At 56.9% G+C, this 27,708-nt stretch overlaps 1 protein-coding gene across 1 annotated transcript in view; it reads left to right on the forward strand.

Moving 5' to 3' along the window:
• NF1 (neurofibromin 1) overlaps positions 1-27,708 on the forward strand; it is a 331,965-nt gene that overhangs the window by 191,018 nt on the left and 113,239 nt on the right. The window contains exons 44-50 of the mRNA XM_076058585.1: positions 6,839-7,041; positions 12,956-13,149; positions 14,160-14,300; positions 15,434-15,534; positions 17,443-17,621; positions 24,470-24,684; positions 26,280-26,341. Of these exons, the coding sequence (XP_075914700.1) occupies positions 6,839-7,041; positions 12,956-13,149; positions 14,160-14,300; positions 15,434-15,534; positions 17,443-17,621; positions 24,470-24,684; positions 26,280-26,341 (1,095 nt within the window). The remainder of the gene's footprint in view (positions 1-6,838; positions 7,042-12,955; positions 13,150-14,159; positions 14,301-15,433; positions 15,535-17,442; positions 17,622-24,469; positions 24,685-26,279; positions 26,342-27,708) is intronic.

Here is a 27,708-nt window from a genome sequence, read left to right on the forward strand (position 1 = left end):
CACACGGAGAGACACACGGAGAGACACGGAGAGACACGGAGAGACACGGAGAGACACACGGAGAGACACACGGAGAGACACACGGAGAGACACAGAGAGACACAGAGAGACACAGAGAGACACAGAGACACACAGAGAGACACAGAGACACAGAGACACAGAGAGACACACAGACAGACACAGAGAGACACACTGAGAGACACAGAGAGACACAGAGAGACACAGAGAGACACACGGAGAGACACACGGAGAGACACACGGAGAGACAGACACAGAGAGACACAGAGACACGGAGAGACACAGAGAGACACACGGAGAGACACAGAGACACGGAGAGACACACGGAGAGACACACAGAGAGACACACAGAGAGACACACAGAGAGACACACAGAGAGACACACAGAGAGACACACAGAGAGACACACAGAGAGACACACAGAGAGACACACCGAGAGACACACCGAGAGACACACAGAGAGACACACAGAGAGACACACGGAGAGACACGGAGAGACACACGGAGAGACACACGCAGAGACACACGGAGAAACGGAGAGACACGCAGAGACACGCAGAGACAGGCAGAGACACGGAGACACATGGAGACACGGAGAGACACAGAGACACGGAGAGAGAGAGACAGAGAGATACACGGAGAGACACGGAGAGACACGGAGAGAGAGACGGAGAGATACACACAGAGACACGCAGATACACACGGAGACACAGAGAGATACACGGAGAGACACGGAGAGATACACGGAGAGATGCACGGAGAGACACAGAGACATGGAGAGAGAGACCGAGAGATACACACAGAGACACGGAGAGACACGGAGACACGGAGAGAGAGACCGAGAGATACACACAGAGACACGGAGAGACACGGAGACACGGAGAGAGAGACAGAGAGACACACGGAGAGACAGGGAGAGACACAGAGACATGGAGACACGGAGAGAGAGACAGAGAGACACACGGAGAGACACGGAGAGACACAGAGACTGAGACACGGAGAGAGAGACAGAGAGATACACACAGAGACACAGAGACAAGGAGAGAGAGAGAGATACACACAGAGATACGGAGAGACACGGAGAGACACACGGAGATATACAGAGACACAGAGAGACACAGAGAGACACACGGAGAGACACACGGAGAGACACACGGAGAGACACACGGAGAGACACAGAGACACGGAGAGACACACAGAGAGACACACAGAGAGACACACAGAGAGACACACAGAGAGACACACAGAGAGACACACAGAGACACACGGAGAGACACACGGAGAGACACACAGAGAGACACGGAGAGACACACGGAGAGACACACGGAGAGACACGGAGAGACACGGAGAGACACGGAGAGACACACGGAGAGACACACGGAGAGACACACGGAGAGACACAGAGAGACACAGAGAGACACAGAGAGACACAGAGACACACAGAGAGACACAGAGACACAGAGAGACACACAGACAGACACAGAGAGACACACTGAGAGACACAGAGAGACACAGAGAGACACAGAGAGACACACGGAGAGACACACGGAGAGACACACGGAGAGACAGACACAGAGAGACACAGAGACACAGAGACACACGGAGAGACACAGAGAGACACACGGAGAGACACAGAGACACGGAGAGACACACGGAGAGACACACAGAGAGACACACAGAGAGACACACAGAGAGACACACAGAGAGACACACAGAGAGACACACAGAGAGACACACAGAGAGACACACAGAGAGACACACCGAGAGACACACCGAGAGACACACCGAGAGACACACGGAGAGACACACGGAGAGACACGGAGAGACACACGGAGAGACACACGCAGAGACACACGGAGAAACGGAGAGACACGCAGAGACACGCAGAGACAGGCAGAGACACGGAGACACATGGAGACACGGAGAGACACAGAGACACGGAGAGAGAGAGACAGAGAGATACACGGAGAGACACGGAGAGACACGGAGAGAGAGACGGAGAGATACACACAGAGACACGCAGATACACACGGAGACACAGAGAGATACACGGAGAGACACGGAGAGATACACGGAGAGATGCACGGAGAGACACAGAGACATGGAGAGAGAGACCGAGAGATACACACAGAGACACGGAGAGACACGGAGACACGGAGAGAGAGACCGAGAGATACACACAGAGACACGGAGAGACACGGAGACACGGAGAGAGAGACAGAGAGACACACGGAGAGACAGGGAGAGACACAGAGACATGGAGACACGGAGAGAGAGACAGAGAGACACACGGAGAGACACGGAGAGACACAGAGACTGAGACACGGAGAGAGAGACAGAGAGATACACACAGAGACACAGAGACAAGGAGAGAGAGAGAGATACACACAGAGACACGGAGAGACACGGAGAGAGAGACGGAGAGATACACACAGAGACACAGAGACATACGAAGAGACACAGAGACACACGGAGAGACAGAGAGACGCAGACAGAGAGAGGCTCCTCCAGTCTCTCCCAGTCTCTCCCAGTGTCTCCCAGTGTCTCCCAGTGTCTCCCAGTGTCTCTCAGTCTCTCCCAGTGTCTCCCAGTCTCTTCCAGTGTCTCTCAGTCTCTCCCAGTGTCTCCCAGCGTCTCCGAGTGTATCACAGTCTCTCTCAGTCTCTCCCTGTCTCTCCCAGTCTCTCCCTGTCTCTCCCAGTGTCTCCCAGTCTCTCCCAGTGTCTCCCAGCGTCTCCCCGTGTCTCCCAGTGTCTCCCAGTGTCTCCCAGTGTCTCCCAGTGTCTCCCCGTGTCTCCCAGTCTCTCCCAGTCTCTCCCAGTGTCTCCCAGTCTCTCCCAGTCTCTCCATGTGTCTCCCAGTGTCTCCCAGTGTCTCCCAGTGTCTCCCAGTGTCTCCCCGTGTCTCCCAGTCTCTCCCAGTCTCTCCCAGTGTCTCCCAGTGTCTCCCCGCGTCTCCCAGTGTCTCCCAGTGTCTCCCAGTGTCTCCCTGTCTCTCCCAGTCTCTCCCTGTGTCTCCCAGTGTCTCCCAGTGTCTCCCAGTGTCTCCCAGTGTCTCCCCGTGTCTCCCAGTCTCTCAGTCTCTCCCAGTGTCTCCCAGTCTGTCCCAGTCTCTCCCAGTGTCTCCCAGTGTCTCCCAGTCTCTCCCAGTCTCTCCCAGTCTCTCTCAGTCTCTCCCAGTGTCTCCAAGTGTCTCCCAGTGTCTCCAGTCTCTCCCAGTCTCTCCCAGTCTCTCCCAGTGTCTCCCAGTGTCTCCCAGAGTCTCCCAGAGTCTCCCAGTGTCTCCCAGTGTCTCCCAGTCTCTCACAGTCTCTCCCAGTGTCTCCCAGTCTCTCCCTGTCTCTCCCAGTGTCTCCCAGTGTCTCCCAGTGTCTCCCCGTGTCTCCCAGTCTCTCCCAGTCTCTCCCAGTGTCTCTCAGTCTCTCCCAATGTCTCTCAGTCTCTCCCAGTGTCTCACAGTCTCTCCCAGTGTCTCCCCGCGTCTCCCCGTGTCTCCCAGTGTCTCCCCGTGTCTCCCAGTCTCTCCCTGTCTCTCCCAGTGTATCTCAGTCTCTCCCAGTGTCTCCCAGTGTCTCCCAGTGTCTCCTTGTCTTTCTCAGTCTCTCCCAGTCTCTCCCAGTGTCTCCCAGTCTCTCCCAGTGTCTCCCAGTGTCTCCCAGTCTCTCCCAGTCTCTCCCAGTCTCTCCCAGTCTCTCCCAGTGTCTCCGAGTGTCTCCCAGTGTCTCCCAGTCTCTCCCAGTGTCTCCCAGTCTCTCCACGTGTCTCCCAGTGTCTCTCAGTCTCTCCCAGTGTCTCCCCGTGTCTACCAGTCTCTCCCAGTCTCTCCCAGTCTCTCCCAGTCTATCCCAGTGTCTCCCAGTCTCTCCCAGTCTCTCCCAGTGTCTCCCAATGTCTCCCAGTGTCTCCCAAAGTCTCCCAGTCTCTCGCAGTGTCTCCCAGCGTCTCCCAGTGTCTCCCAGTCTCTCCCAGTCTCTTTCACTGTCTCCCAGTGTCTCCCAGTGTCTCGCAGCGTCTCCCAGCGTCTCACAGTGTCTCCCAGTTTCTCCCAGCGTCTCACAGTGTCTCCCAGTGTCTCCCAGTGTCTCCCAGTGTCTCCCAGTCTCTCCCAGTGTCTCCCAGTGTCTCCCAGTCTCTCCGAGTGTCTCCCAGTGTCTCCCAGTCTCTCCCAGTGTCTCCCAGTCTCTCCCAGTGTCTCCCAGTGTCTCCCCGTGTCTCCCAGTGTCTCTCAGTCTCTCCCAGTGTCTCCCAGTCTCTCCCCGTGTCTCCCAGTGTCTCTCAGTCTCTCCCAGTGTCTCCCAGTGTCTCCCAGTCTCTCCCAGTCTCTCCCAGTCTCTCCCAGTGTCTCCCAGTCTCTCCCAGTCTCTCCCAGTCTCTCTCAGTCTCTCCCAGTGTCTCCCCGTGTCTCCCAGTGTCTCCCAGTCTCTCCCAGTCTCTCCCAGTCTCTCCCAGTGTCTCCCAGTGTCTTAGTGTCTCCCAGTCTCTCTCTGTGTCTCCCAGTCTCTCCCCGCATCTCCCTGTGTCTCCCAGTCTCTCCCAGTGTCTCCCAGTGTCTCCCAGTCTCTCCCAGTGTCTCCCAGTGTCTCACAGTCTCTCCCAGTGTCTCCCAGAGTCTCCCAGTCTCTCCCAGTGTCTCCCCGTCTCTCCCAGTCTCTCCCAGTCTCTCCCTGTCTCTCCCAGTGTCTCCCAGTCTCTCCCAGTCTCTCCCAGTGTCTCCCAGTCTCTCCCAGTCTCTCCCCGCGTCTCCCCGCGTCTCCCCGCGTCTCCCCGCGTCTCCCAGTGTCTCCCAGTGTCTCCGAGTCTCTCCCAGTGTCTCCCAGTGTCTCCAGTCTATCCCAGTGTCTCCCAGTGTCTCCCAGTCTCTCCCCGCATCTCCCAGTGTCTCCCCGCGTCTCCCAGCGTCTCCCAGTGTCTCCCAGTCTCTCAGTCTCTCCCTGTCTCTCCCTGTCTCTCCCAGTCTCTCTCAGTCTCCCCCAGTGTCTCCCAGTGTCTCCCAGTCTCTCCCAGTCTCTCCCAGTGTCTCCCAGTGTCTCCCCGTGTCTCCCAGTGTCTCTCAGTCTCTCCCAGTGTCTCCCAGTCTCTCCCAGTGTCTCCCAGTGTCTCCCCGTGTCTCCCAGTGTCTCTCAGTCTCTCCCAGTGTCTCCCAGTGTCTCCCAGTGTCTCCCAGTCTCTCCCAGTCTCTCCCAGTGTCTCCCAGTCTCTCCCAGTCTCTCCCAGTCTCTCTCAGTCTCTCCCAGTGTCTCCCCGTGTCTCCCAGTGTCTCCCAGTCTCTCCCAGTCTCTCCCAGTCTCTCCCAGTGTCTCCCAGTGTCTTAGTGTCTCCCAGTCTCTCTCTGTGTCTCCCAGTCTCTCCCCGCGTCTCCCTGTGTCTCCCAGTCTCTCCCAGTGTCTCCCAGTGTCTCCCAGTCTCTCCCAGTGTCTCCCAGTGTCTCACAGTCTCTCCCAGTGTCTCCCAGAGTCTCCCAGTCTCTCCCAGTGTCTCCCCGTCTCTCCCAGTCTCTCCCAGTCTCTCCCTGTCTCTCCCAGTGTCTCCCAGTCTCTCCCAGTCTCTCTCAGTGTCTCCCAGTGTCTCCCAGCGTCTCCCCGTGTCTCCCAGTCTCTCCCAGTCTCTCCCAGTGTCTTCCAGTCTCTCCCTGTCTCTCCCAGTGTCTCTCAGTCTCTCCCAGTCTCTCCCAGTGTCTCCCAGTCTCTCTCTGTCTCCCAGTGTCTCCCAGTCTCTCCCAGTCTCTCCCAGTCTCTCCCAGTCTCTCCCTGTCTCTCCCAGTGTCTCCCAGTCTCCCCCAGTGTCTCCCAGTCTCCCCCGTGTCTCCCTGTCTCTCCCAGTGTCTCCCAGTCTCTCCCAGTCTCTCCCTGTCTCTCCCAGTGTCTCTCAGTCTCTCCCAGTCTCTCCCAGTGTCTCCCAGTCTCTCTCTGTCTCCCAGTGTCTCCCAGCGTCTCCCCGTGTCTCCCAGTCTCTCCCAGTCTCTCCCAGTGTCTCCCAGCGTCTCCCTGTCTCTCCCAGTGTCTCCCAGTCTCTCCCAGTCTCTCCCGGTGTCTCCCAGTCTCTCCCAGTCTCTCCCAGTGTCTCCCAGTCTCTCCCAATGTCTCCCAGTCTCTCCCAGTCTCTCCCAGTCTCTCCCAGTGTCTCCCCGCGTCTCCCCGCGTCTCCCCGTGTCTCCCAGTCTCTCCCAGTCTCTCCCAGTGTCTCCCAGTGTCTCTCAGTCTCTCCCAGTCTCTCCCAGTGTCTCCCAGTCTCTCCCAGTCTCTCCCAGTCTCTCCCAGTCTCTCCCAGTCTCTCCCAGTGTCTCCCAGTCTCTCCCAGTCTCTCCCGGTGTCTCCCAGCCTCTCCCAGTCTCTCCCAGTGTCTCCCAGTGTCTCTCAGTCTCTCCCAGTCTCTCTGTGTCTCCCCGCGTCTCTCAGTCTCTCCCAGTGTCTCCGAGTGTCTCCCAGTGTCTCCAGTCTCCCCCAGTGTCTCCCCGTGTCTCCCAGTCTCTCCCTGTCTCTCTCAGTGTCTCTCCGCGTCTCCCAGTCTCTCCCAGTGTCTCCCAGTCTCTCAGTCTCTCCCAGTCTCTCCCAGTGTCTCCCAGTCTCTCCCAGTCTCTCCCAGTCTCTCCCAATGTCTCCCAGTCTCTCCCATTCTCTCCCAGTCTCTCTCAGTTTCTCTATGTGTCTCCCAGTCTCTCCCAGTCTCTCCCAGTCTCTCCCCGCGTCTCCCCGCGTCTCCCCCGCGTCTCCCCGCGTCTCCCCGCGTCTCCCCCGCGTCTCCCCCAGTGTCTTCCCGCGTCTCCCCCGCGCCCGCCCACCCACCCACCCACCCACTCGGCCCGTCTCGCCCCCCGTTGGCAGCTCTGCGGCCTACAACTTGCTCTGCGCCCTCACCTGCACGTTCAACCTGAAGATCGAGGGTCAGCTGCTGGAGACGTCTGGCTTGTGCATCCCGGCCAACAACACCCTCTTCATCGTGTCCATCAGCAAGACGCTGGCCCTCAACGAGCCTCACCTCACGCTCGAGTTCCTGGAGGAGTGCATCTCGGGGTTCAGCAAGTCCAGTGGGTGGTGGTGGTGGTGGTTGTGTGGGGGTGGTTGTGTGGTGGTGGTGGAGTGGTGTGGTGTTGTGTGGTGGTTGTGTGGTGGTGGTGGGGGTGTGGTGGTGGTGGGTGGAGTGGTGGGTGAGTGGGTGGGTGGGTTCAGCAAGTCCAGTGGGTGGTGGTGGTGGTGTGGTGTGGTTGTGTGGTGGTAGTGGTGTGGTGGTGGTGGTGTGGTGGGTGGTGGTGGTGGTGTGGTGGTGGTTGTGTGGTGGTTGTGTGGTGGTGGTGGAGTGGTGGTGGTGGGTAGAGTGGTGGGTGAGTGGGTGAGTGGGCTCAGCAAGTCCAGTGAGTGGTTGTGGCGTGGTGGTGATGTGGTGGTGGAGTGGTGTGGTGTGGTGGTGGTGGTGGTGTGGTGGTGGTGGTGGTGGTATGGATGGTGGGTGAGTGGGTGTGTGGGTTCAGCAAGTCCAGTGAGTGGTGGTGGTGGTGATGGGTGGAGTGGTGGGTAGCACGCATATGTGTGTGTGTATGTCTCTGTGTGTGTATGTCTCTGTGTGTGTATGTCTCTGTGTGTGTATGTCTCTGTGTGTGTGTCTCTGTGTGTGTGTCTCTGTGTGTGTCTCTGTGTGTGTCGCTGTGTCTGTGTGTGTGTATCTGTGTGTGTATGTCTCTGTGTGTATGTCTCTGTGTGTGTGTCTCTGTGTGTGTGTCTCTGTGTGTGTCTCTGTGTGTGTCGCTGTGTCTGTGTGTGTGTATCTGTGTGTGTATGTCTCTGTGTGTGTATGTCTCTGTGTGTATGTCTCTGTGTGTGTGTGTCTCTGTGTGTGTGTCTCTGTGTGTGTATGTCTCTGTGTGTGTATGTCTCTGTGTGTGTATGTCTCTGTGTGTGTGTCTCTGTGTGTGTATGTCTCTGTGTGTGTATGTCTCTGTGTGTGTATGTCTCTGTGTGTGTGTCTTTGTGTGTGTCTCTGTGTGTGTGTCTCTGTGTGTGTGTCTCTGTGTGTATGTCTCTGTGTGTGTATGTCTCTGTGTGTGTATGTCTCTGTGTGTGTATGTCTCTGTGTGTGTATGTCTCTGTGTGTGTATGTCTCTGTGTGTGTATGTCTCTGTGTGTGTATGTCTCTGTGTGTGTCTCTGTGTGTGTCTCTGTGTCTGTGTGTGTGTGTATGTCTCTGTGTGTATGTCTCTGTGTGTATGTCTCTGTGTGTTTGTGTCTCTGTGTGTGTGTCTGTGTGTGTGTGTGTCTCTGTGTGTGTATGTCTCTGTGTGTGTGTGTCTCTGTGTGTGTCTCTGTGTGTGTCGCTGTGTCTGTGTGTGTGTATCTGTGTGTGTGTATCTCTGTGTGTGTATCTCTGTGTGTATCTCTGTGTGTGTCTCTGTGTGTGTCTCTGTGTCTGTGTGTGTATGTTTCTGTGTGAATGTCTCTGTGTGTGTATGTCTCTGTGTGTGTATGTCTCTGTGTGTGTATGTCTCTGTGTGTGTATGTCTCTGTGTGTGTATGTCTCTGTGTGTGTCGCTGTGTCTGTGTGTGTATGTCTCTGTGTGTGTATGTCTCTGTGTGTGTATGTCTCTGTGTGTGTATGTCTCTGTGTGTGTATGTCTCTGTGTGTGTGTGTCTCTGTGTGTGTGTGTGTCTCTGTGTGTGTCTCTCTGTGTGTGTCTCTCTGTGTGTGTGTCTCTGTGTGTGTATCTCTGTGTGTGTCTCTGTGTCTGTGTCTCTGTGTATGTATCTCTCTATGTGTGTGTCTCTGTATCTGTGTCTCTGTGTCTGTGTCCCTGTATCTGTGTCTCTTGTGTTTGTGTCTCTGTATCTGTGTCTATGTCTCTTTCTGTATCTCTGTGTGTGTATCTCTGTCTGTATCTCTGTGTGTGTATCTATCTGTGTGTGTATCTATCTGTGTGTGTGTATCTGTGTCTCCGTGTTTGTGTCTCTGTATCTGTGTCTATGTCTCTGTGTGTATCTATCTGTGTCTCTGTATCTGTGTCTATGTCTCTGTGTATCTATCTGTGTCTCTGTATCTGTGTCTGTCTCTGTGTGTCTCTCTGTGTGTGTCTATCTGTGTGTATCTCTCAATGTGTGTGTGTCTGTATCTCTCAATGTGTGTGTGTGTGTGTATCTCTGTGTGTGTATCTGTATCTGTGTGTGTGTATCTGTGTCTCTGTGTCTGTGTCTCTGCGTTTGTGTCTCTGTATCTGTGTCTCTGTGTGTATCTATCTGTGTGTCTGTGTCTCTGTGTGTATCTATGTGTCTGTATCTCACTGTGTCTGCATCTCTCTGTGTGCGTATCTATCTGTGTGTATCTCTCTATGTGTGTGTCTGTATCTCTGTGTGTGTGTGTATCTGTGTCTCTGTGTTTCTGTATCTGTGTCTATGTCTCTGTGTCTCTGTATCTGTGTCTCTGTATCTGTGTCTGTCTCTGTGTGTATCTCTGTGTGTCTCTCTCTGTGTCTGTATCTCTCTGTGTCTGCATCTCTCTGTGTGCGTATCTATCTGTGTGTATCTCTCTATGTGTGTGTGTGTCTGTATCGCTGTGTGTGTGTGTATCTGTGTCTCTGTGTATCTGTGTCTATGTCTCTGTGTGTATCTCTGTGTGTATCTCTCTGTGTCTGCATCTCTCTGTGTGCGTATCTATCTGTGTGTATCTCTCGATGTGTGTGTCTGTATCTCTGTGTGTGTGTATATCTGTGTCCCTGTGTCTCTGTGTGTCTGTGTCTGTGTGTCTGTGTGTCTGTGTGTCTCTGTGTCTGTGTATCTGTGTGTGTGTCTATCTGTGTCTGTATCTCTCTGTGTCTGCATCTCTCTGTGTTCGTATCTATCTGTGTGTATCTCTCTATGTGTGTGTGTGTGTCTGTATCTCTGTGTGTGTGTGCGTGTGTATCCCTGTGTCTCTGTATTGTGTGTGTATGTCTCTGTGTGTGTATGTCTCTGTGTGTGTATGTCTCTGTGTGTGTATGTCTCTGTGTGTGTGTCTCTGTGTGTGTCTCTCTGTGTGTGTCTCTCTGTGTGTGTGTCTCTGTGTGTGTATCTCTGTGTGTGTCTCTGTGTCTGTGTCTCTGTGTATGTATCTCTCTATGTGTGTGTCTCTGTATCTGTGTCTCTGTGTCTGTGTCCCTGTATCTGTGTCTCTTGTGTTTGTGTCTCTGTATCTGTGTCTATGTCTCTTTCTGTATCTCTGTGTGTGTATCTCTGTCTGTATCTCTGTGTGTGTATCTATCTGTGTGTGTATCTATCTGTGTGTGTGTATCTGTGTCTCCGTGTTTGTGTCTCTGTATCTGTGTCTATGTCTCTGTGTGTATCTATCTGTGTCTCTGTATCTGTGTCTATGTCTCTGTGTATCTATCTGTGTCTCTGTATCTGTGTCTGTCTCTGTGTGTCTCTCTGTGTGTGTCTATCTGTGTGTATCTCTCAATGTGTGTGTGTCTGTATCTCTCAATGTGTGTGTGTGTGTGTATCTCTGTGTGTGTATCTGTATCTGTGTGTGTGTATCTGTGTCTCTGTGTCTGTGTCTCTGCGTTTGTGTCTCTGTATCTGTGTCTCTGTGTGTATCTATCTGTGTGTCTGTGTCTCTGTGTGTATCTATGTGTCTGTATCTCACTGTGTCTGCATCTCTCTGTGTGCGTATCTATCTGTGTGTATCTCTCTATGTGTGTGTCTGTATCTCTGTGTGTGTGTGTATCTGTGTCTCTGTGTTTCTGTATCTGTGTCTATGTCTCTGTGTCTCTGTATCTGTGTCTCTGTATCTGTGTCTGTCTCTGTGTGTATCTCTGTGTGTCTCTCTCTGTGTCTGTATCTCTCTGTGTCTGCATCTCTCTGTGTGCGTATCTATCTGTGTGTATCTCTCTATGTGTGTGTGTGTCTGTATCGCTGTGTGTGTGTGTATCTGTGTCTCTGTGTATCTGTGTCTATGTCTCTGTGTGTATCTCTGTGTGTATCTCTCTGTGTCTGCATCTCTCTGTGTGCGTATCTATCTGTGTGTATCTCTCGATGTGTGTGTCTGTATCTCTGTGTGTGTGTATATCTGTGTCCCTGTGTCTCTGTGTGTCTGTGTCTGTGTGTCTGTGTGTCTGTGTGTCTCTGTGTCTGTGTATCTGTGTGTGTGTCTATCTGTGTCTGTATCTCTCTGTGTCTGCATCTCTCTGTGTTCATATCTATCTGTGTGTATCTCTCTATGTGTGTGTGTGTGTCTGTATCTCTGTGTGTGTGTGCGTGTGTATCCCTGTGTCTCTGTATTTGTGTGTCTGTGTGTGTCTCTGTGTCTGTATCTCTGTGTGTGTGTCTCTTTGTCTGTATCTCTCTGTGTGTATCTCTCTATGTGTGTGTGTGTCCGTGTCCCTGTGTCTCTGTATCTGTGTCTCTGTATCTCTCTGTGTGCGTATCTATCTGTGTGTATCTCTCTATGTGTGTGTGTGTGTCTATATCTCTGTGTGTTTGTGTATCTGTGTCCCTGTGTCTCTGTATCTGTGTGTGTGTGTATCCGCGTCCCTGTGCCTCTGTGTGTCTGTGTCTCTGTGTCTGTGGGGAGCGATAGTGTAGCGGTTAGCGCTACGCTGCGCTATGAACCTGGCGACCCGGGTTCGATTCCCGCTCACGGCCAACACCAGTGACGATCATCTGAACCGGTCCCGGGCCTCCCCTAGGTCGACTCAGCCTCAAATGAGTACCTTGTGCGGTGTGTAAATATCGCCACTAGGGAGACAAAGGGGGTCGGGCGTGGTGCTGGCCACCCACCCCCTCGTGTACCGTTCCGGCCTTCATAGGTGCTCGCTAACAGCACTTGCCCCTACAGTCTGTTAAGGCTATACGGGGGATCTTTGTCTTTGTATCTTTGTGTGTCTGTGTGTGTCTGTGTGTCTCTGTGTGTGTCTCTGTGTCTGTGTCACTGTGTGTCTGTGTCTATGCCTCTATGTCTCTGTGTCTCTGTGTCTGTGTCTCTGTGTTTGTGTCTCTGTGTCTATGTCTCTGTGTGTATCTATGTGTGTGTATCTCTCTGTGTCTGTATCTCTCTGTGTGTATCTCTCTATGTGTGTGTGTGTGTCTGTATCTCTGTGTATGTGTGTGTGTATCTGTGTCCCTGTGTCTCTGTATCTCTGTGTGTGTGTGTGTGTATCCGCGTCCCTGTGCCTCTGTATCTGTGTCTCTGTGTCTGTGTGTCTGTGTGTCTCTGTGTCTGTGTATCTCTGTGTGTGTGTCTGTGTCACTGTGTGTCTGTGTCTATGCGTCTATGTCTCTGTGTCTCTGTGTCTCTGTGTTTGTGTCTCTGTATCTGTGTCTATGTCTCTGTGTGTATCTATGTGTGTGTATCTCTCTGTGTCTGTATCTCTCTGTGTTCGTATCTATCTGTGTGTATCTCTCTATGTGTGTGTGTGTGTGTGTCTGTATCTGTGTGTGTGTGTATCCGTGTCCCTGTGTCTCTGTGTGTCTGTGTCTCTGTCTGTGTGTCTGTGTGTCTGTGTGTCTCTGTGTCTGTGTATCTGTGTGTGTGTGTCTATCTGTGTCTGTATCTCTCTGTGTCTGCATCTCTCTGTGTTCGTATCTATCTGTGTGTATCTCTCTATGTGTGTGTGTGTGTGTGTATCTGTGTGTGTGTGTGTATCCGTGTCCCTGTGTCTCTGTGTGTCTGTGTCTCTGTCTGTGTGTCTGTGTGTCTGTGTGTCTCTGTGTCTGTGTATCTGTGTGTGTGTCTATCTGTGTCTGTATCTCTCTGTGTCTGCATCTCTCTGTGTTCGTATCTATCTGTGTGTATCTCTCTATGTGTGTGTGTGTCTGTATCTCTGTGTGTGTGTGTGTATCTGTGTCCCTGTGTCTCTGTATCTGTATCTCTGTGTGTGTGTGTGTATCCGTGTCCCTGTGTCTCTGTATCTCTGTGTGTGTGTGTATCCTCGTCCCTGTGCCTCTGTGTCTCTGCGTCTCTCTCTCTTGCCGCACCCCGTCCAGGTATCGAACTGAAGCACCTGTGTCTGGAGTACATGACCCCGTGGCTCTCCAACTTGGTCCGCTTCTGCAAGCACTCGGATGATGCGAAGCGTCAGCGAGTATCGGCCATCCTGGACAAGCTCATCACCATGACCATCAACGAGAAGCAGATGTATCCTTCCATACAGGCCAAGATCTGGGGCAGTCTCGGGCAGGTGGGTGCACACCTAGCCTGACACCGGGGGTGGTGGGTGAGTGGGTGGGTGGGTGGGTGTGTGGGTGGGTGGGTGGGTGAGTGTGTGGGTGGGTGAGTGGGTGTGTGGGTGAGTGGGTGGGTGGGTGAGTGAGAGTGTGTGAGTGTGTCGGTGAGAGAGTGTGTGAGTGGGTGTGTGTGTGAGTGTGTGGGTGGGTGTGTGTGAGTGTGTCGGTGAGTGAGAGTGTGTGAGTGTGTGGGTGAGTGTGTGAGTGAGAGTGTGTGAGTGTGTCGGTGAGTGAGTGTGTGTGTGGGTGTGTGTGTGAGTGTGTGAGTGTGCGTGTGTGGGTGAGCGTGTGAGTGTGTGAGTGTGTGCGTGTGAGTGTGCGTGCGTGTGTGAGTGCGTGAGTGTGTAAGTGTGTGGGTGAATGTGTGAGTGTGAGTGAGTGTAAGTGTGCGTGTGAGTGTGTGAGTGTAAGTGTGTGGGTGAATGTATGAGTGTGTGAGTGTGAGTGAGTGTGAGTGTGTGAGTGTGTAAGTGAGCGTGCGTGTGAGTGTGTGAGTGTGGGTGAGCGTGTGAGTGTGTGTGTGAGTGAGTGTGTGAGTGAGCGTGTGAGTGAGTGTGTGAGTGAGTGTGTGAGTGTGAGTGAGTGTGAGTGTGTGAGTGTGTAAGTGAGCGTGCGTGTGAGTGTGTGAGTGTGGGTGAGCGTGTGAGTGTGCGTGTGAGTGTGTGGGTGAGTGAGTGAGTGAGTGTGTGGGTGAGTGTGTGAGTGAGTGAGTGAGTGTGTGGGTGAGTGCGTGGGTGAGCGTGTGAGTGTGTGGGTGAGTGTGTGAGTGTGTGAGTGCGCGTGTGAGTGTGTGGGTGAGTGTGTGAGTGAGTGTGTGGGTGAGTGTGTGGGTGAGTGTGTAAGTGAGCGTGCGTGTGAGTGTGTGAGTGTGGGTGAGCGTGTGAGTGTGTGTGTGAGTGTGTGAGTGAGCGTGTGAGTGAGTCCTCACCGCACGCTCCACCCTCCTCCGCTCCCCGCCCCCCAGATCACCGACCTGCTGGACGTGGTGCTGGACAGCTTCATCAAAACCAGCGCCACGGGCGGTCTGGGTTCCGTCAAGGCCGAGGTGATGGCCGATACAGCGGTGGCGCTCGCCTCCGGCAACGTCAAGCTGGTGTCAAGCAAGGTGAGGACCCGGCGGGCGGTGAGGAACCGTGGTGAGGAGGGCGAGTGGGCGGGCGGGTGGGTGGGTGAGTTATAGGCAGGATGTGCCTCTCGCTCGCCCAGCCACTCACTCAACTATCCACTCAGTCACTCACTCAGTCACCCACTCACCCACTCAGTCACTCACTCACTCACTCACCCACCCACTCACTCACCCACTCACCCACTCACCCACCCACCCACTCATTCACTCACCCACCCACTCACCCACCCACTCACTCACCCACTCACCCACCCACTCACTAACCCACTCACCCACCCACTCACTCACCCACTCACCCACCCACTCACTTTCCCACTCACCCCCTCCTCTCTCCCCAGGTGATAGGCAGGATGTGCCGTATCATAGACAAGACTTGCCTCTCACCGACTGCTCACTCACTCACTCACCCACTCACTCACTCAGTCACCCACTCACCCACTCACCCACCCACTCAGTCACTCACCCACCTACTCACTCACTCACCCACCCACTCACCCACTCACCCACTCACTCACCCACTCACCCACCCACTCACTTTCCCACTCACCCCCTCTCTCTCCCCAGGTGATAGGCAGGATGTGCCGTATCATAGACAAGACTTGCCTCTCACCGACTGCTCACTCACTCACTCACCCACTCACCCACTCACTCACTCAGTCACCCACTCACCCACTCACTCACCCACTCACTCACTCAGTCACCCACTCACCCACTCACTCACCCACTCACTCACTCAGTCACCCACTCACCCACTCACCCACCCACTCAGTCACTCACCCACCTACTCACTCACTCACTCACCCACCCACTCATTCACTCACCCACCCACCCACTCACCCACCCACTCAACCCACCCACTTACTCATCCACCCACTCATCCACCCACTCACTCACTCACTCACCCACTCACTCACTCACTCACCCACTCACTCACCCACCCACCCACTCACTCACTCACCCACCCACTGACCCACTCACTCACTCACTCACCCACTCACTCACCCACTCACCCACTCACTCACCCACTCACTCACTCACCTACTCACTCACCCACTCACTCACCCACTCACCCCACCCACTCACTTTCCCACTCACCCACTCTCTCTCCCCAGGTGATAGGCAGGATGTGCCGTATCATAGACAAGACTTGCCTCTCACCGACTGCTACGCTGGAGCAGCACCTCATGTGGGATGACATCGCAATTCTCGCCAGGTGCCAGCGCTCACCACGCGCAACGCTCACCACGCTCACCACACTCACCACACTCACCACACTCACCACGCTTACTCTCCACCCACTCACCCCTCACTCTCTCACCACTCACCCACTCACTCTCTCACCCACTCACCCACTCACTCTCTCACCCACTCACCCACTCACTCACCCACCCACCCACTCACTCACTCTCCCACCCACTCACCCACTCTCTCACCCACTCTCTCACCCACTCTCTCACCCACCCACCCACTCACCCACTCACCCACCCACTCACTCACCCACTCTCTCACCCACTCTCTCACCCACCCACCCACTCACCCACTCACCCACCCACCCACTCACCCACTCACCCACCCACTCACCCACTCTTTCACCCACTCTCTCACCCACTCTCTCACCCACCCACTCACCCACTCACTCTCTCACCCACCCACTCGCCCACTCACTCACTCACCCACTCACTCACCCACTCTCTCACCCACTCACCCACTCACTCTCTCACCCACTCTCTCACCCACCCACCCACTCACTCACTCACCCACCCACTCACCCACCCACCCACCCGCTCACCCACTCACTCACTCTCCCACTCACTCTCTCACCCACTCACCCACTCACCCACTCACCCACTCACCCACTCACTCACCCACTCACCCACTCACCCACCCACTCACCCACCTACCTCCCCACCCACTCACCCACCCACCCACTCACCCACCCACCCACCCACCCACTCTCCCACCCGCTCACCCACCCACTCACTCACCCACTCACCCACCCACTCACTCACTCACTCACCCACCCACCCACCCACTCACTCACCCACCCACCCACCCACTCACTCACCCACCCACTCACCCACCCACCCACCCACTCACCCACCCACCCACCCACTCACCCACCCACTCACTCACCCACTCACCCGCTCACCCACCCATCCACCCACTCACCCACCCACCCACCCACTCACTCATCCACCCACCCACTCACTCACCCACCCACCCACCCACTCACTCACCCACCCACTCACCCACTCACCCACTCGCTCACCCACCTACCCACTCACTCACTCACCCACTCACCCACCCATCCACCCACTCACCCACCCACCCACTCACTCATCCACCCACCCACTCACCCACCCACCCACCCACTCACTCACCCACCTAGCTACCCACCCACCCACTCACTCACTCTCTCACCCACTCTCTCACCCACCCACCCACTCACCCACTCACTCACCCGCTCACCCACTCGCCCGCTCACCCGCTCACCCACTCACCCACTCACCCATTCACTCAGTGACTCACTCTCCCACCCACTCACTCACCCACCCACCCACCCACCCGCTCACCCACTCACTCACTCACTCTCTCACCCACTCACCCACTCTCTCACCCATTCACCTACCCACCCACCCACCCACTCACTCACCCACTCACTCACTCACCCACTCACCCATCCACCCACCCACCCACTCACCCACTCACCCACCCACCCACCCACTCACCCACCCACTCACCCACCCGCTCACCCACTCACCCACTCGCTCACCCCCTCACCCACCCACTCATTCAACCACCCACCCACTCACCCACCCACTCACCCACTCACCCACTCGCTCACCCACCCACCCACCCACTCACCCACCCACTCACCCGCTCACCCACCCATCCACCCACTCTCCCACTCACTCTCTCACCCATTCACCCACTCACCCACCCACCCACCCACTCACCCACCCACCCACTCACTCACTCACCCACCCACCCACCCACTCACCCACCCACCCTCTCACCCATTCACCTACCCACCCACCCACCCACTCACCCACCCACTCACCCACCCACTCACCCACCCACTCACCCACTCACCCACCCACCCAACCCCCTCTCCCCACAGGTACATGCTCATGCTGAGTTTCAACAACTCCCTGGACGTGGCCACCCACCTCCCCTACCTCTTCCACGTCGTGACGTTGCTCGTTGCCACGGGGCCCCTGTCCCTAAGGGCCTCCACTCACGGCCTCGTCATCAACATCATCCACTCACTGTGCACGTGCTCCCAGCTCAACTTCAGTGGTGAGTGGGTGGGTGGGTTAGTGGGTGGGTGAGTGAGTGGGTGGGTTGGGGAGTGGGTGGGTGAGTGAGTTGGTGGTGGGGTGAGTGGGTGAGTGGGTGAGTGATGGGGTGAGTTGTCATCAACATCATCCACTCACTGTGCACGTGCTCCCAGCTCAACTTCAGTGGTGAGTGGGTGGGTGGGTGATGGGGTGAGTGGTGGGGTGAGTTGTCATCAACATCATCCACTCACTGTGCACGTGCTCCCAGCTCAACTTCAGTGGTGAGTGGGTGGGTGGGTGGGTGAGTGGGTGGGTGAGTGAGTGGGTGAGTGGGTGAGTGAGTGGGTGAGTGAGTGGGTGAGTGATGGGGTGAGTGATGGGGTGAGTGGGTGAGTGGGTGAGTGGTGGGGTGAGTTGTCATCAACATCATCCACTCACTGTGCACGTGCTCCCAGCTCAACTTCAGTGGTGAGTGGGTGGGTGGGTAGGTGAGTGGGTGAGTGAGTCGGTGAGTGAGTGGATGGGTGGGTGGGTGGGTGAGTGGGTAAGTGATGGGGTGAGTTGTCATCAACATCATCCACTCACTGTGCACGTGCTCCCAGCTCAACTTCAGTGGTGAGTGGGTGAGTGGGTGGGTGAGTGATGGGGTGAGTGGGTGAGTGATGGGGTGAGTGGGTGAGTGAGTGAGTTGGTGGTGGGGTGAGTGGGTGAGTGATGGGGTGAGTTGTCATCAACATCATCCACTCACTGCACGTGCTCCCAGCTCAACTTCAGTGGTGAGTGGGTGGGTGATGGGGTGGGTGGGTGGGTGAGTGGGTGAGTGAGTGGGTGGGTGAGTGGTGGGGTGAGTTGTCATCAACATCATCCACTCACTGTGCACGTGCTCCCAGCTCAACTTCAGTGGTGAGTGGGTGGGTGGGTGAGTGGGTGGGTGAGTGAGTGGGTGAGTGAGTGAGTGGGTGGGTGGGTGGGTGAGTGAGTGGGTGGGTGAGTGGGTGGGTGTGTGAGTGGTGGGGTGAGTGGTGGGGTGAGTTGTCATCAACATCATCCACTCACTGTGCACGTGCTCCCAGCTCAACTTCAGTGGTGAGTGGGTGGGTGAGTGAGTGGGTGGGTGAGTGGGTGAGTGGTGGGGTGAGTGGTGGGGTGAGTTGTCATCAACATCATCCACTCACTGTGCACGTGCTCCCAGCTCAACTTCAGTGGTGAGTGGGTGGGTGGGTGATGGGGTGGGTGGGTGGGTGAGTGATGGGGTGAGTGGTTGGGGTGAGTTGTCATCAACATCATCCACTCACTGTGCACGTGCTCCCAGCTCAACTTCAGTGGTGAGTGGGTGGGTGGGTGGGTGAGTGGGTGGGTGAGTGGTTGGGTGGGTGAGTGGTTGGGTGAGTGGTGGGGTGAGTTGTCATCAACATCATCCATTCCCTGTGCACGTGCTCCCAGCTCAACTTCAGTGGTGAGTGGGTGGGTGGGTGAGTGGTGGGGTGAGTGGGTGGGTGGGTGAGTGGGTGAGTGGGTGAGTGGGTGAGTGAGTGGGTGGGTGAGTGGGTGGGTGAGTGAGTGGGTGAGTGGGTGGTGGGGTGAGTGGTGGGGTGAGTTGTCATCAACATCATCCACTCACTGTGCACGTGCTCCCAGCTCAACTTCAGTGGTGAGTGGGTGGGTGATGGGGTGGGTGGGTGGGTGAGTGGGTGGGTGAGTGGGTGAGTGAGTGGGTGGGTGAGTGGGTGAGTGAGTGGATGAGTGAGTGGGTGGGTGGGTGAGTGGTGGGGTGAGTGGTGGGGTGAGTTGTCATCAACATCATCCACTCACTGTGCACGTGCTCCCAGCTCAACTTCAGTGGTGAGTGGGTGGGTGGGTTAGTGGGTGAGTGGGTGAGTGAGTGAGTGGGTGGGTGAGTGGGTGGGTGGGTGGGTGAGTGGGTGAGTGAGTGAGTGGGTGGGTGAGTGAGTGGGTGGGTGAGTGGGTGAGTGAGTGGGTGGGTGAGTGGGTGAGTGATGGGGTGGGTGAGTGAGTCGGTGAGTGGGTGGGTGGGTGAGTGGTGGGGTGAGTTGTCATCAACATCATCCACTCACTGTGCACGTGCTCCCAGCTCAACTTCAGTGGTGAGTGGGTGGGTGGGTGAGTGGGTGGGTGAGTGAGTGAGTGAGTGGGTGGGTGAGTGGGTGGGTGGGTGAGTGAGTGGGTGGGTGAGTGAGTGGGTGAGTGAGTGGGTGGGTGAGTGGGTGGGTGATGGGGTGGGTGGGTGGGTGAGTGGGTGAGTGGGTGGGTGGGTGAGAGGGTGAGTGGGTGGGTGGGTGGGTGGGTGATGGGGTGAGTGGGTGGGTGGGTGGGTGGGTGAGTGGGTGGGTGAGTGAGTGAGTGAGTGGGTGGGTGAGTGGGTGGGTGGGTGAGTGAGTGGGTGGGTGAGTGAGTGGGTGAGTGAGTGGGTGGGTGAGTGGGTGGGTGATGGGGTGGGTGGGTGGGTGAGTGGGTGAGTGGGTGGGTGGGTGAGAGGGTGAGTGGGTGGGTGGGTGGGTGATGGGGTGAGTGGGTGGGTGGGTGAGTGGGTGGGTGGGTGGGTGAGTGGGTGGGTGGGTGAGTGTGTGGTGGGGTGAGTTGTCATCAACATCATCCACTCACTGTGCACGTGCTCCCAGCTCAACTTCAGTGGTGAGTGGGTGGGTGGGTGAGTGGGTGGGTGAGTGAGTGGGTGAGTGAGTGAGTGATGGGGTGAGTGAGTGGTGGGGTGAGTGGTGGGGTGAGTGAGTGAGTTGGTGAGTGAGTCGGTGAGTGAGTGAGTGGGTGGGTGGGTGAGTGGGTGGGTGGGTGAGTGATGGGGGTGAGTGGTGGGGTGAGTTGTCATCAACATCATCCACTCACTGTGCACGTGTTCCCAGCTCAACTTCAGTGGTGAGTGGGTGGGTGGGTGAGTGGGTGGGTGGGTGAGTGGGTGGGTGGGTGAGTGGGTGGGTGGGTGAGTGGGTGGGTGAGTGGGTGGGTGGGTGAGTGGGTGTGTGAGTCGGTGGGTGGGTGAGTGGGTGAGTCGGTGGGTGGGTGAGTGGGTGAGTCGGTGGGTGGGTGAGTGGGTGAGTCGGTGGGTGGGTGAGTGAGTGGGTGAGTGGGTGGGTGATGGGGTGAGTGAGTGGGTGTGTGATGGGGTGAGTGGGTGTGTGAGTGGATGAGTGAGTGGGTGAGTGAGTGGGTGGGTGATGGAGTGGGTGGGTGGGTGAGTGATGGGGTGTGTGAGTGGGTGGGTGAGTGAGTGAGTGGGTGAGTGATGGGGTGAGTTGGTGGGTGAGTGGGTGGGTGAGTGATTGGGTGAGTGGGTGTGTGAGTGGGTGGGTGTGTGGGTGGGTGTGTGAGTGGGTGGGTGAGTGGATGAGTGATTCAGTCTGTGAGTGGGTGTGTGAGTGGGTGGGTGAGTGAGTGAGTGGGTGAGTGATGGGGTGAGTGAGTGTGTTGGTGAGTTGGTGAATGGGTGAGTGAGTGGGTGAGTGGATGGGCCTGAGCATCACTGAATTCTGCCTGCCCGTGTCTCCCCGTGTCTCACCGTGTCTCTCCGTGTCTCTCCGTGTCTCCCCGTGTCTCCCCGTGTCTCTCCGTGTCTCACCGTGTCTCTCCGTGTCTCACCGTGTCTCACCGTGTCTCTCCGTGTCTCCCCGTGTCTCCCCCCGTGTCTCCCCGTGTCTACCCGTGTCTCCCCGTGTCTCCCCGCTTCTCTCCGTCTCTCCCCGTGTCTCTCTGCGTCTCTACGTGTCTCTCTGCGTCTCTATGTGTCTCTCCGTGTCTCCCCGTGTGTCCCCGTGTCTCTCCGTGTCTCTCCGTGTCTCTCCGTGTTTCCCCGTGTCTCACCGTGTCTCCCCGTGTCTCTCCGTGTCTCTCCGTGTCTCACCGTGTCTCACCGTGTCTCCCCCGTATCTCACCGTGTCTCTCCGTGTCTCACCGTGTCCCCCCGTGTCTCACCGTGTCTCACCGTGTCTCTCCGTCTCTCACCGTGTCTCTCCGTGTCTCTCCGTGTCTCTCCGTGTCCCCCCGTGTCTCACCGTGTCTCACCGTGTCTCACCGTGTCCCCCCGTGTCTCACCGTGTCCCCCCGTGTCTCACCGTGTCTCACCGTGTCTCTCCGTGTCTCTCCGTGTCTCTCCGTGTCCCCCCGTGTCTCACCGTGTCTCACCGTGTCTCACCGTGTCCCCCCGTGTCTCACCGTGTCTCACCGTGTCTCACCGTGTCTCACGTGTCCCCCCGTGTCTCACCGTGTCTCACCATGTCTCACCGTGTCTCACCGTGTCTCCGTGTCTCCCCGTGTCTCCCTCCCCGTGTCTCCCCTGTGTCCCCCCGTGTCTCACCGTGTCTCTCCGTGTCTCACCGTGTCTCTCCGTGTCTCACCGTGTCTCTCCGTGTCTCACCGTGTCCCCCCGTGTCTCACCGTGTCTCTCTATGTCTCCCCGTGTCTCTCCGTGTCTCACCGTGTCTCTCCGTGTCTCACCGTGTCTCTCCGTGTCTCACCGTGTCCCCCCGTGTCTCACCGTGTCTCTCTATGTCTCCCCGTGTCTCTCCGTGTCTCACCGTGTCTCTCCGTGTCTCACCGTGTCTCTCCGTGTCTCACCGTGTCCCCCTGTGTCTCACCGTGTCTCACCGTGTCTCTCTATGTCTCCCCGTGTCTCTCCATGTCTCACCGTGTCTCACCATGTCTCTCCGTGTCTCTCCGTGTCTCACCGTGTCCCCCTGTGTCTCACCGTGTCTCACCGTGTCCCCCTGTGTCTCCCCGTGTCTCACCGTGTCTCACCGTGTCCCCCTGTGTCCCCCCGTGTCTCACCGTGTCTCTCTATGTCTCCCCGTGTCTCACCGTGTCCCCCCGTGTCTCCCCGTGTCTCCCCGTGTCTCTCCGTGTCTCTCCGTGTCTCTCCATGTCTCACCGTGTCTCACCATGTCTCTCCGTGTCTCCCCATGTCTCACCGTGTCTCACTGTGTCTCTCCGTGTCTCACCGTGTCTCACTGTGTCTCCCCGTGTCTCACCGTGTCTCACCGTGTCCCCCTGTGTCCCCCCGTGTCTCACCGTGTCTCTCTATGTCTCCCCGTGTCTCACCGTGTCCCCCCGTGTCTCCCCGTGTCTCCCCGTGTCTCTCCGTGTCTCTCCGTGTCTCTCCATGTCTCACCGTGTCTCACCATGTCTCTCCGTGTCTCCCCATGTCTCACCGTGTCTCACTGTGTCTCACCGTGTCTCACCGTGTCTCTCCGTGTCTCTCACCGTGTCTCTCCACCGCTGCCACAGAGGAGACGAAGCAAGTCCTGCGCCTCAGCGTGACGGAGTTCTGCCTGCCCGTGTCTCTCCGTGTCTCACCGTGTCTCACCGTGTCTCACCGTGTCTCACCATGTCTCTCCGTGTCTCTCCGTGTCTCACCGTGTCTCTCCGTGTCTCACCGTGTCTCTCCGTGTCTCTCACCGTGTCTCTCCACCGCTGCCACAGAGGAGACGAAGCAAGTCCTGCGCCTCACCGTGTCTCTCCGTGTCTCCCCATGTCTCTCCGTGTCTCACCGTGTCTCTCCGTGTCTCTCACCGTGTCTCTCCACCGCTGCCACAGAGGAGACGAAGCAAGTCCTGCGCCTCACCGTGTCTCACCATGTCTCTCCGTGTCTCTCCGTGTCTCACCGTGTCTCACCGTGTCTCACCGTGTCTCTCCGTGTCTCACCGTGTCTCACCGTGTCTCCCCGTGTCTCACCGTGTCTCACCGTGTCTCACCGTGTCTCTCCGTGTCTCACCGTGTCTCACCGTGTCTCCCCGTGTCTCACCGTGTCTCACCGTGTCTCACCGTGTCTCTCCGTGTCTCACCGTGTCTCACCGTGTCTCTCCGTGTCTCACCGTGTCTCTCCGTGTCTCTCACCGTGTCTCTCCACCGCTGCCACAGAGGAGACGAAGCAAGTCCTGCGCCTCAGCGTGACCGAGTTCTGTCTCACCGTGTCTCACCGTGTCTCACCGTGTCTCCCCGTGTCTCACCGTGTCTCTCCGTGTCTCCCCGTGTCTCTCCGTGTCTCTCCGTGTCTCTCCGTGTCTCTCTCCTTGTCTCACCACCACCGCTGCCACAGAGGAGACGAAGCAAGTCCTGCGCCTCACCGTGTCTCTCCGTGTCTCCCCATGTCTCTCCGTGTCTCTCCGTGTCTCTCCGTGTCTCTCACCGTGTCTCTCCACCGCTGCCACAGAGGAGACGAAGCAAGTCCTGCGCCTCACCGTGTCTCTCCGTGTCTCCCCATGTCTCTCCGTGTCTCTCCGTGTCTCTCCGTGTCTCTCACCGTGTCTCTCCACCGCTGCCACAGAGGAGACGAAGCAAGTCCTGCGCCTCACCGTGTCTCTCCGTGTCTCCCCATGTCTCACCGTGTCTCTCCGTGTCCCCCCGTGTCTCTCCGTGTCTCTCCGTGTCTCTCACCGTGTCTCTCCACCGCTGCCACAGAGGAGACGAAGCAAGTCCTGCGCCTCAGCGTGACCGAGTTCTGCCTGCCCGTGTCTCTCCGTGTCCCCCCGTGTCTCCCCGTGTCTCTCCGTGTCTCTCACCACCACCACCACCGCTGCCACAGAGGAGACGAAGCAAGTCCTGCGCCTCAGCGTGACCGAGTTCTGTCTCCCCGTGTCTCTCCGTGTCTCTCCGTGTCTCTCCGTGTCTCTCCGTGTCTCTCCGTGTCTCTCCGTGTCTCACCGTGTCTCTCTCCTTGTCTCACCACCACCACCACCGCTGCCACAGAGGAGACGAAGCAAGTCCTGCGCCTCAGCGTGACCGAGTTCTGCCTGCCCGTGTCTCTCCGTGTCTCACCGTGTCTCACCGTGTCCCCCCGTGTCCCCCTGTGTCCCCCTGTGTCTCACCGTGTCTCTCTGTGTCTCTCCGCCGCTGCCACAGAGGAGACGAAGCAAGTCCTGCGCCTCAGCGTGACCGAGTTCTGCCTGCCCAAGTTCAAGCTGCTGTTCGGCATCAGCAAGGTGAAGTCGGCCGCCGTCATCGCCTTCCGCGCCAGCTACCGAGACCGTTCCTTCTCGCCGGGCTCGTACGAGCGGGAGAGCTTCTCGCTCACCTCGCTCGAGGTGGTGACCGACGCTCTGCTGGAGATCATGGAGGTGAGCGGCCGGTGAGGTGGGTGGTGGTGGTGGTGGTGAGCGGCGGTGGTGGTGGTGGTGGTGGTGGTGAGCTCGAGAGGGCTCGTGGCTCACCCCTCGCTCGAGGCGGTGAGCGACGCTCTGCTGGAGATCATGGAGGTGAGCGGCCGGTGAGGTGGGTGGTGGTGGTGGTGGTGGTGAGCGGCGGTGGTGGTGGTGGTGGTGAGCTCGAGAGGGCTCGTGGCTCACCCCTCGCTCGAGGTGGTGAGCGACGCTCTGCTGGAGATGGTGGAGGTGAGCGGCCGGTGAGGTGGGTGGTGGTGGTGGTGGTGAGCGGCGGTGGTGGTGGTGGTGGTGGTGGTGAGCTCGAGAGGGCTCGTGGCTCACCCCTCGCTCGAGGCGGTGAGCGACGCTCTGCTGGAGATCATGGAGGTGAGCGGCCGGTGAGGTGGGTGGTGGTGGTGGTGGTGAGTGGTGGTGGTGGTGGTGGTGAGCTCGAGAGGGCTCGTGGCTCACCCCTCGCTCGAGGCGGTGAGCGACGCTCTGCTGGAGATCGTGGAGGTGAGCGGCCGGTGAGGTGGGTGGTGGTGGTGGTGGTGGTGGTGAGCGGCGGTGGTGGTGGTGAGCTCGAGAGGGCTCGTGGCTCACCCCTCGCTCGAGGCGGTGAGCGACGCTCTGCTGGAGATCATGGAGGTGAGCGGCCGGTGAGGTGGGTGGTGGTGGTGGTGAGCTGTGGTGGTGGTGGTGAGCTCGAGAGGGCTCGTGGCTCACCCCTCGCTCGAGGCGGTGAGCGACGCTCTGCTGGAGATCATGGAGGTGAGCGGCCGGTGAGGTGGGTGGTGGTGGTGGTGGTGAGCGGTGGTGGTGATTGGTGGTGATTGGTGGTGTCACACACACTGTGACTGTGTGTGACTGTGTGACTGTGTGACTGACTGTGTGTGACTGTGTGTGACTGAGTGATTGTGTGTGTGTGTGTGACTGTGTGTGTGACTGTGTGTGACTGTGTGACTGTGACTGACTGTGTGACTGACGGTGTCACTCACCAGGCCTGCATGCGTGACTGTGTGTGACTGTGAGTGACTGTGAGTGACTGTGTGACTGTGACTGTGTGACTGTGAGTGACTGTGACTGACTGTCACTCACCAGGCCTGCATGCGTGACTGTGTGTGACTGTGAGTGACTGTGAGTGACTGTGTGACTGTGAGTGACTGTGACTGACTGTGTGACTGACTGTGTGACTGACTGTCTGTCACTCACCAGGCCTGCATGCGTGACTGTGTGTGACTGTGAGTGACTGTGTGACTGTGTGACTGACTGACTGTGTCACTCACCAGGCCTGCATGCGTGACTGTGTGACTGTGTGACTGTGTGACTGTGTGTGACTGTGTGTGACTGTGTGTGTGAGTGACTGTGTGACTGACTGTGACTGTGACTGACGGTGTCACTCACCAGGCCTGCATGCGTGACTGACTGTGTGACTGTGAGTGACTGTGACTGACTGACTGACGGTGTCACTCACCAGGCCTGCATGCGTGACTGTGTGTGTGTGTGACTATGTGACTGTGTGTGACTGTGTGTGACTGTGTGAGTGACTGTGTGACGGTGTCACTCACCAGGCCTGCATGCGTGACCAGCCGACCTGCCGCTGGCTGGAGCAGTGGACGGAGCTCGCCCAGAAGTAAGAACCCAGCCTAGACATCATCATGGTGGTGGTGGTGGTGATGGTGGTGGTGGTGTGGTGGTGGTGGTGGTGGCGGTGGTGGTGGTGGTGATCGTGGTTGTGGTGGTGGTGCTGGTGGTGATGGTGGTGATGGTGGTGATGGTGGTGATGATGATGATGGTGGTGATGATGATGGTGGTGATGATGATGGTGGTGATGGTGGTGATGGTGGTGATGATGATGATGATGGTGGTGGTGATGGTGATGATGATAATGATAGTGGTGATGGTGGTGATGATGATGATGGTGGTGATGGTAATGATGATGGTGATGATGGTGATGATGATAGTGGTGATGATGGTGATGATGATGATAATGATGGTGGTGATGGTGGTGATGATGATGATGATGGTGGTGATGGTGGTGATGGTGGTGATGATGATGATGGTGGTGATGATGGTGGTGATGATGATGATGGTGGTGATGATAATGATGGTGGTGATGGTGGTGATGGTGGTGATGATGATGATGATGGTGGTGATGGTGGTGATGATGATGGTGGTGATGGTGATGATGGTGGTGATGGTGGTGATCGTGGTTGTGGTGATTGTGGTGATTGTGGTGGTGGTGGTTGTGGTGATCGTGGTTGTGGTGATGGTGGTGATCATGATGATGGTGGCTGTGATCATGGTTGTGGTGTATCACCGTGTGTGGTGTGTCACCGTGTGTGTGTCACTGTGTGTGTGTGTGTCACTGTGAGTGTGTCACTGTGTGTGTGTCACTGTGTGTCACCGTGTGTGTGTGTCACCGTGTGTGTGTCACTGTGTGTCACCGTGTGTGTCACCGTGTGTGTGTCACTGTGTGTCACTGTGTGTGTGTCTCACCGTGTGTGTCACTGTGTGTGTCACCGTGTGTGTCACCGTGTGTGTGTCACTGTGTGTGTGTGTCACTGTGTGTGTGTGTGTGTCACCGTGTGTGTGTGTCACTGTGTGTGTGTCACCGTCTGTGTGTGTGTGTGTCACTGTGTGTGTCACCGTGTGTGTGTGTGTCACCGTGTGTGTGTGTCACCGTGTGTGTGTGTCACTGTGTGTGTGTCACCGTGTGTGTGTGTCACTGTGTGTGTGTGTCACCGTGTGTGTGTGTGTGTCACTGTGTGTGTGTGTCACCCTGTGTGTGTGTGTGTGTCACTGTGTGTGTGTGTCACCGTGTGTGTGTGTGTCACCGTGTGTGTGTGTCACTGTGTGTGTGTCACCGTGTGTGTGTGTCACTGTGTGTGTGTGTCACTGTGTGTGTGTGTGTCACCGTGTGTGTGTGTGTGTCACTGTGTGTGTGTGTCACTGTGTGTGTGTGTCACTGTGTGTGTGTCACCGTGTCTGTGTGTGTGT

The sequence above is a fragment of the Petromyzon marinus genome, assembly GCF_048934315.1.
Source record: "Petromyzon marinus isolate PM22_M1 ecotype Great Lakes invasive population chromosome 77 unlocalized genomic scaffold, UKy_Petmar_22M1.pri1.0 chr77_unloc.1, whole genome shotgun sequence".
Lineage (NCBI taxonomy): Eukaryota > Metazoa > Chordata > Hyperoartia > Petromyzontiformes > Petromyzontidae > Petromyzon > Petromyzon marinus.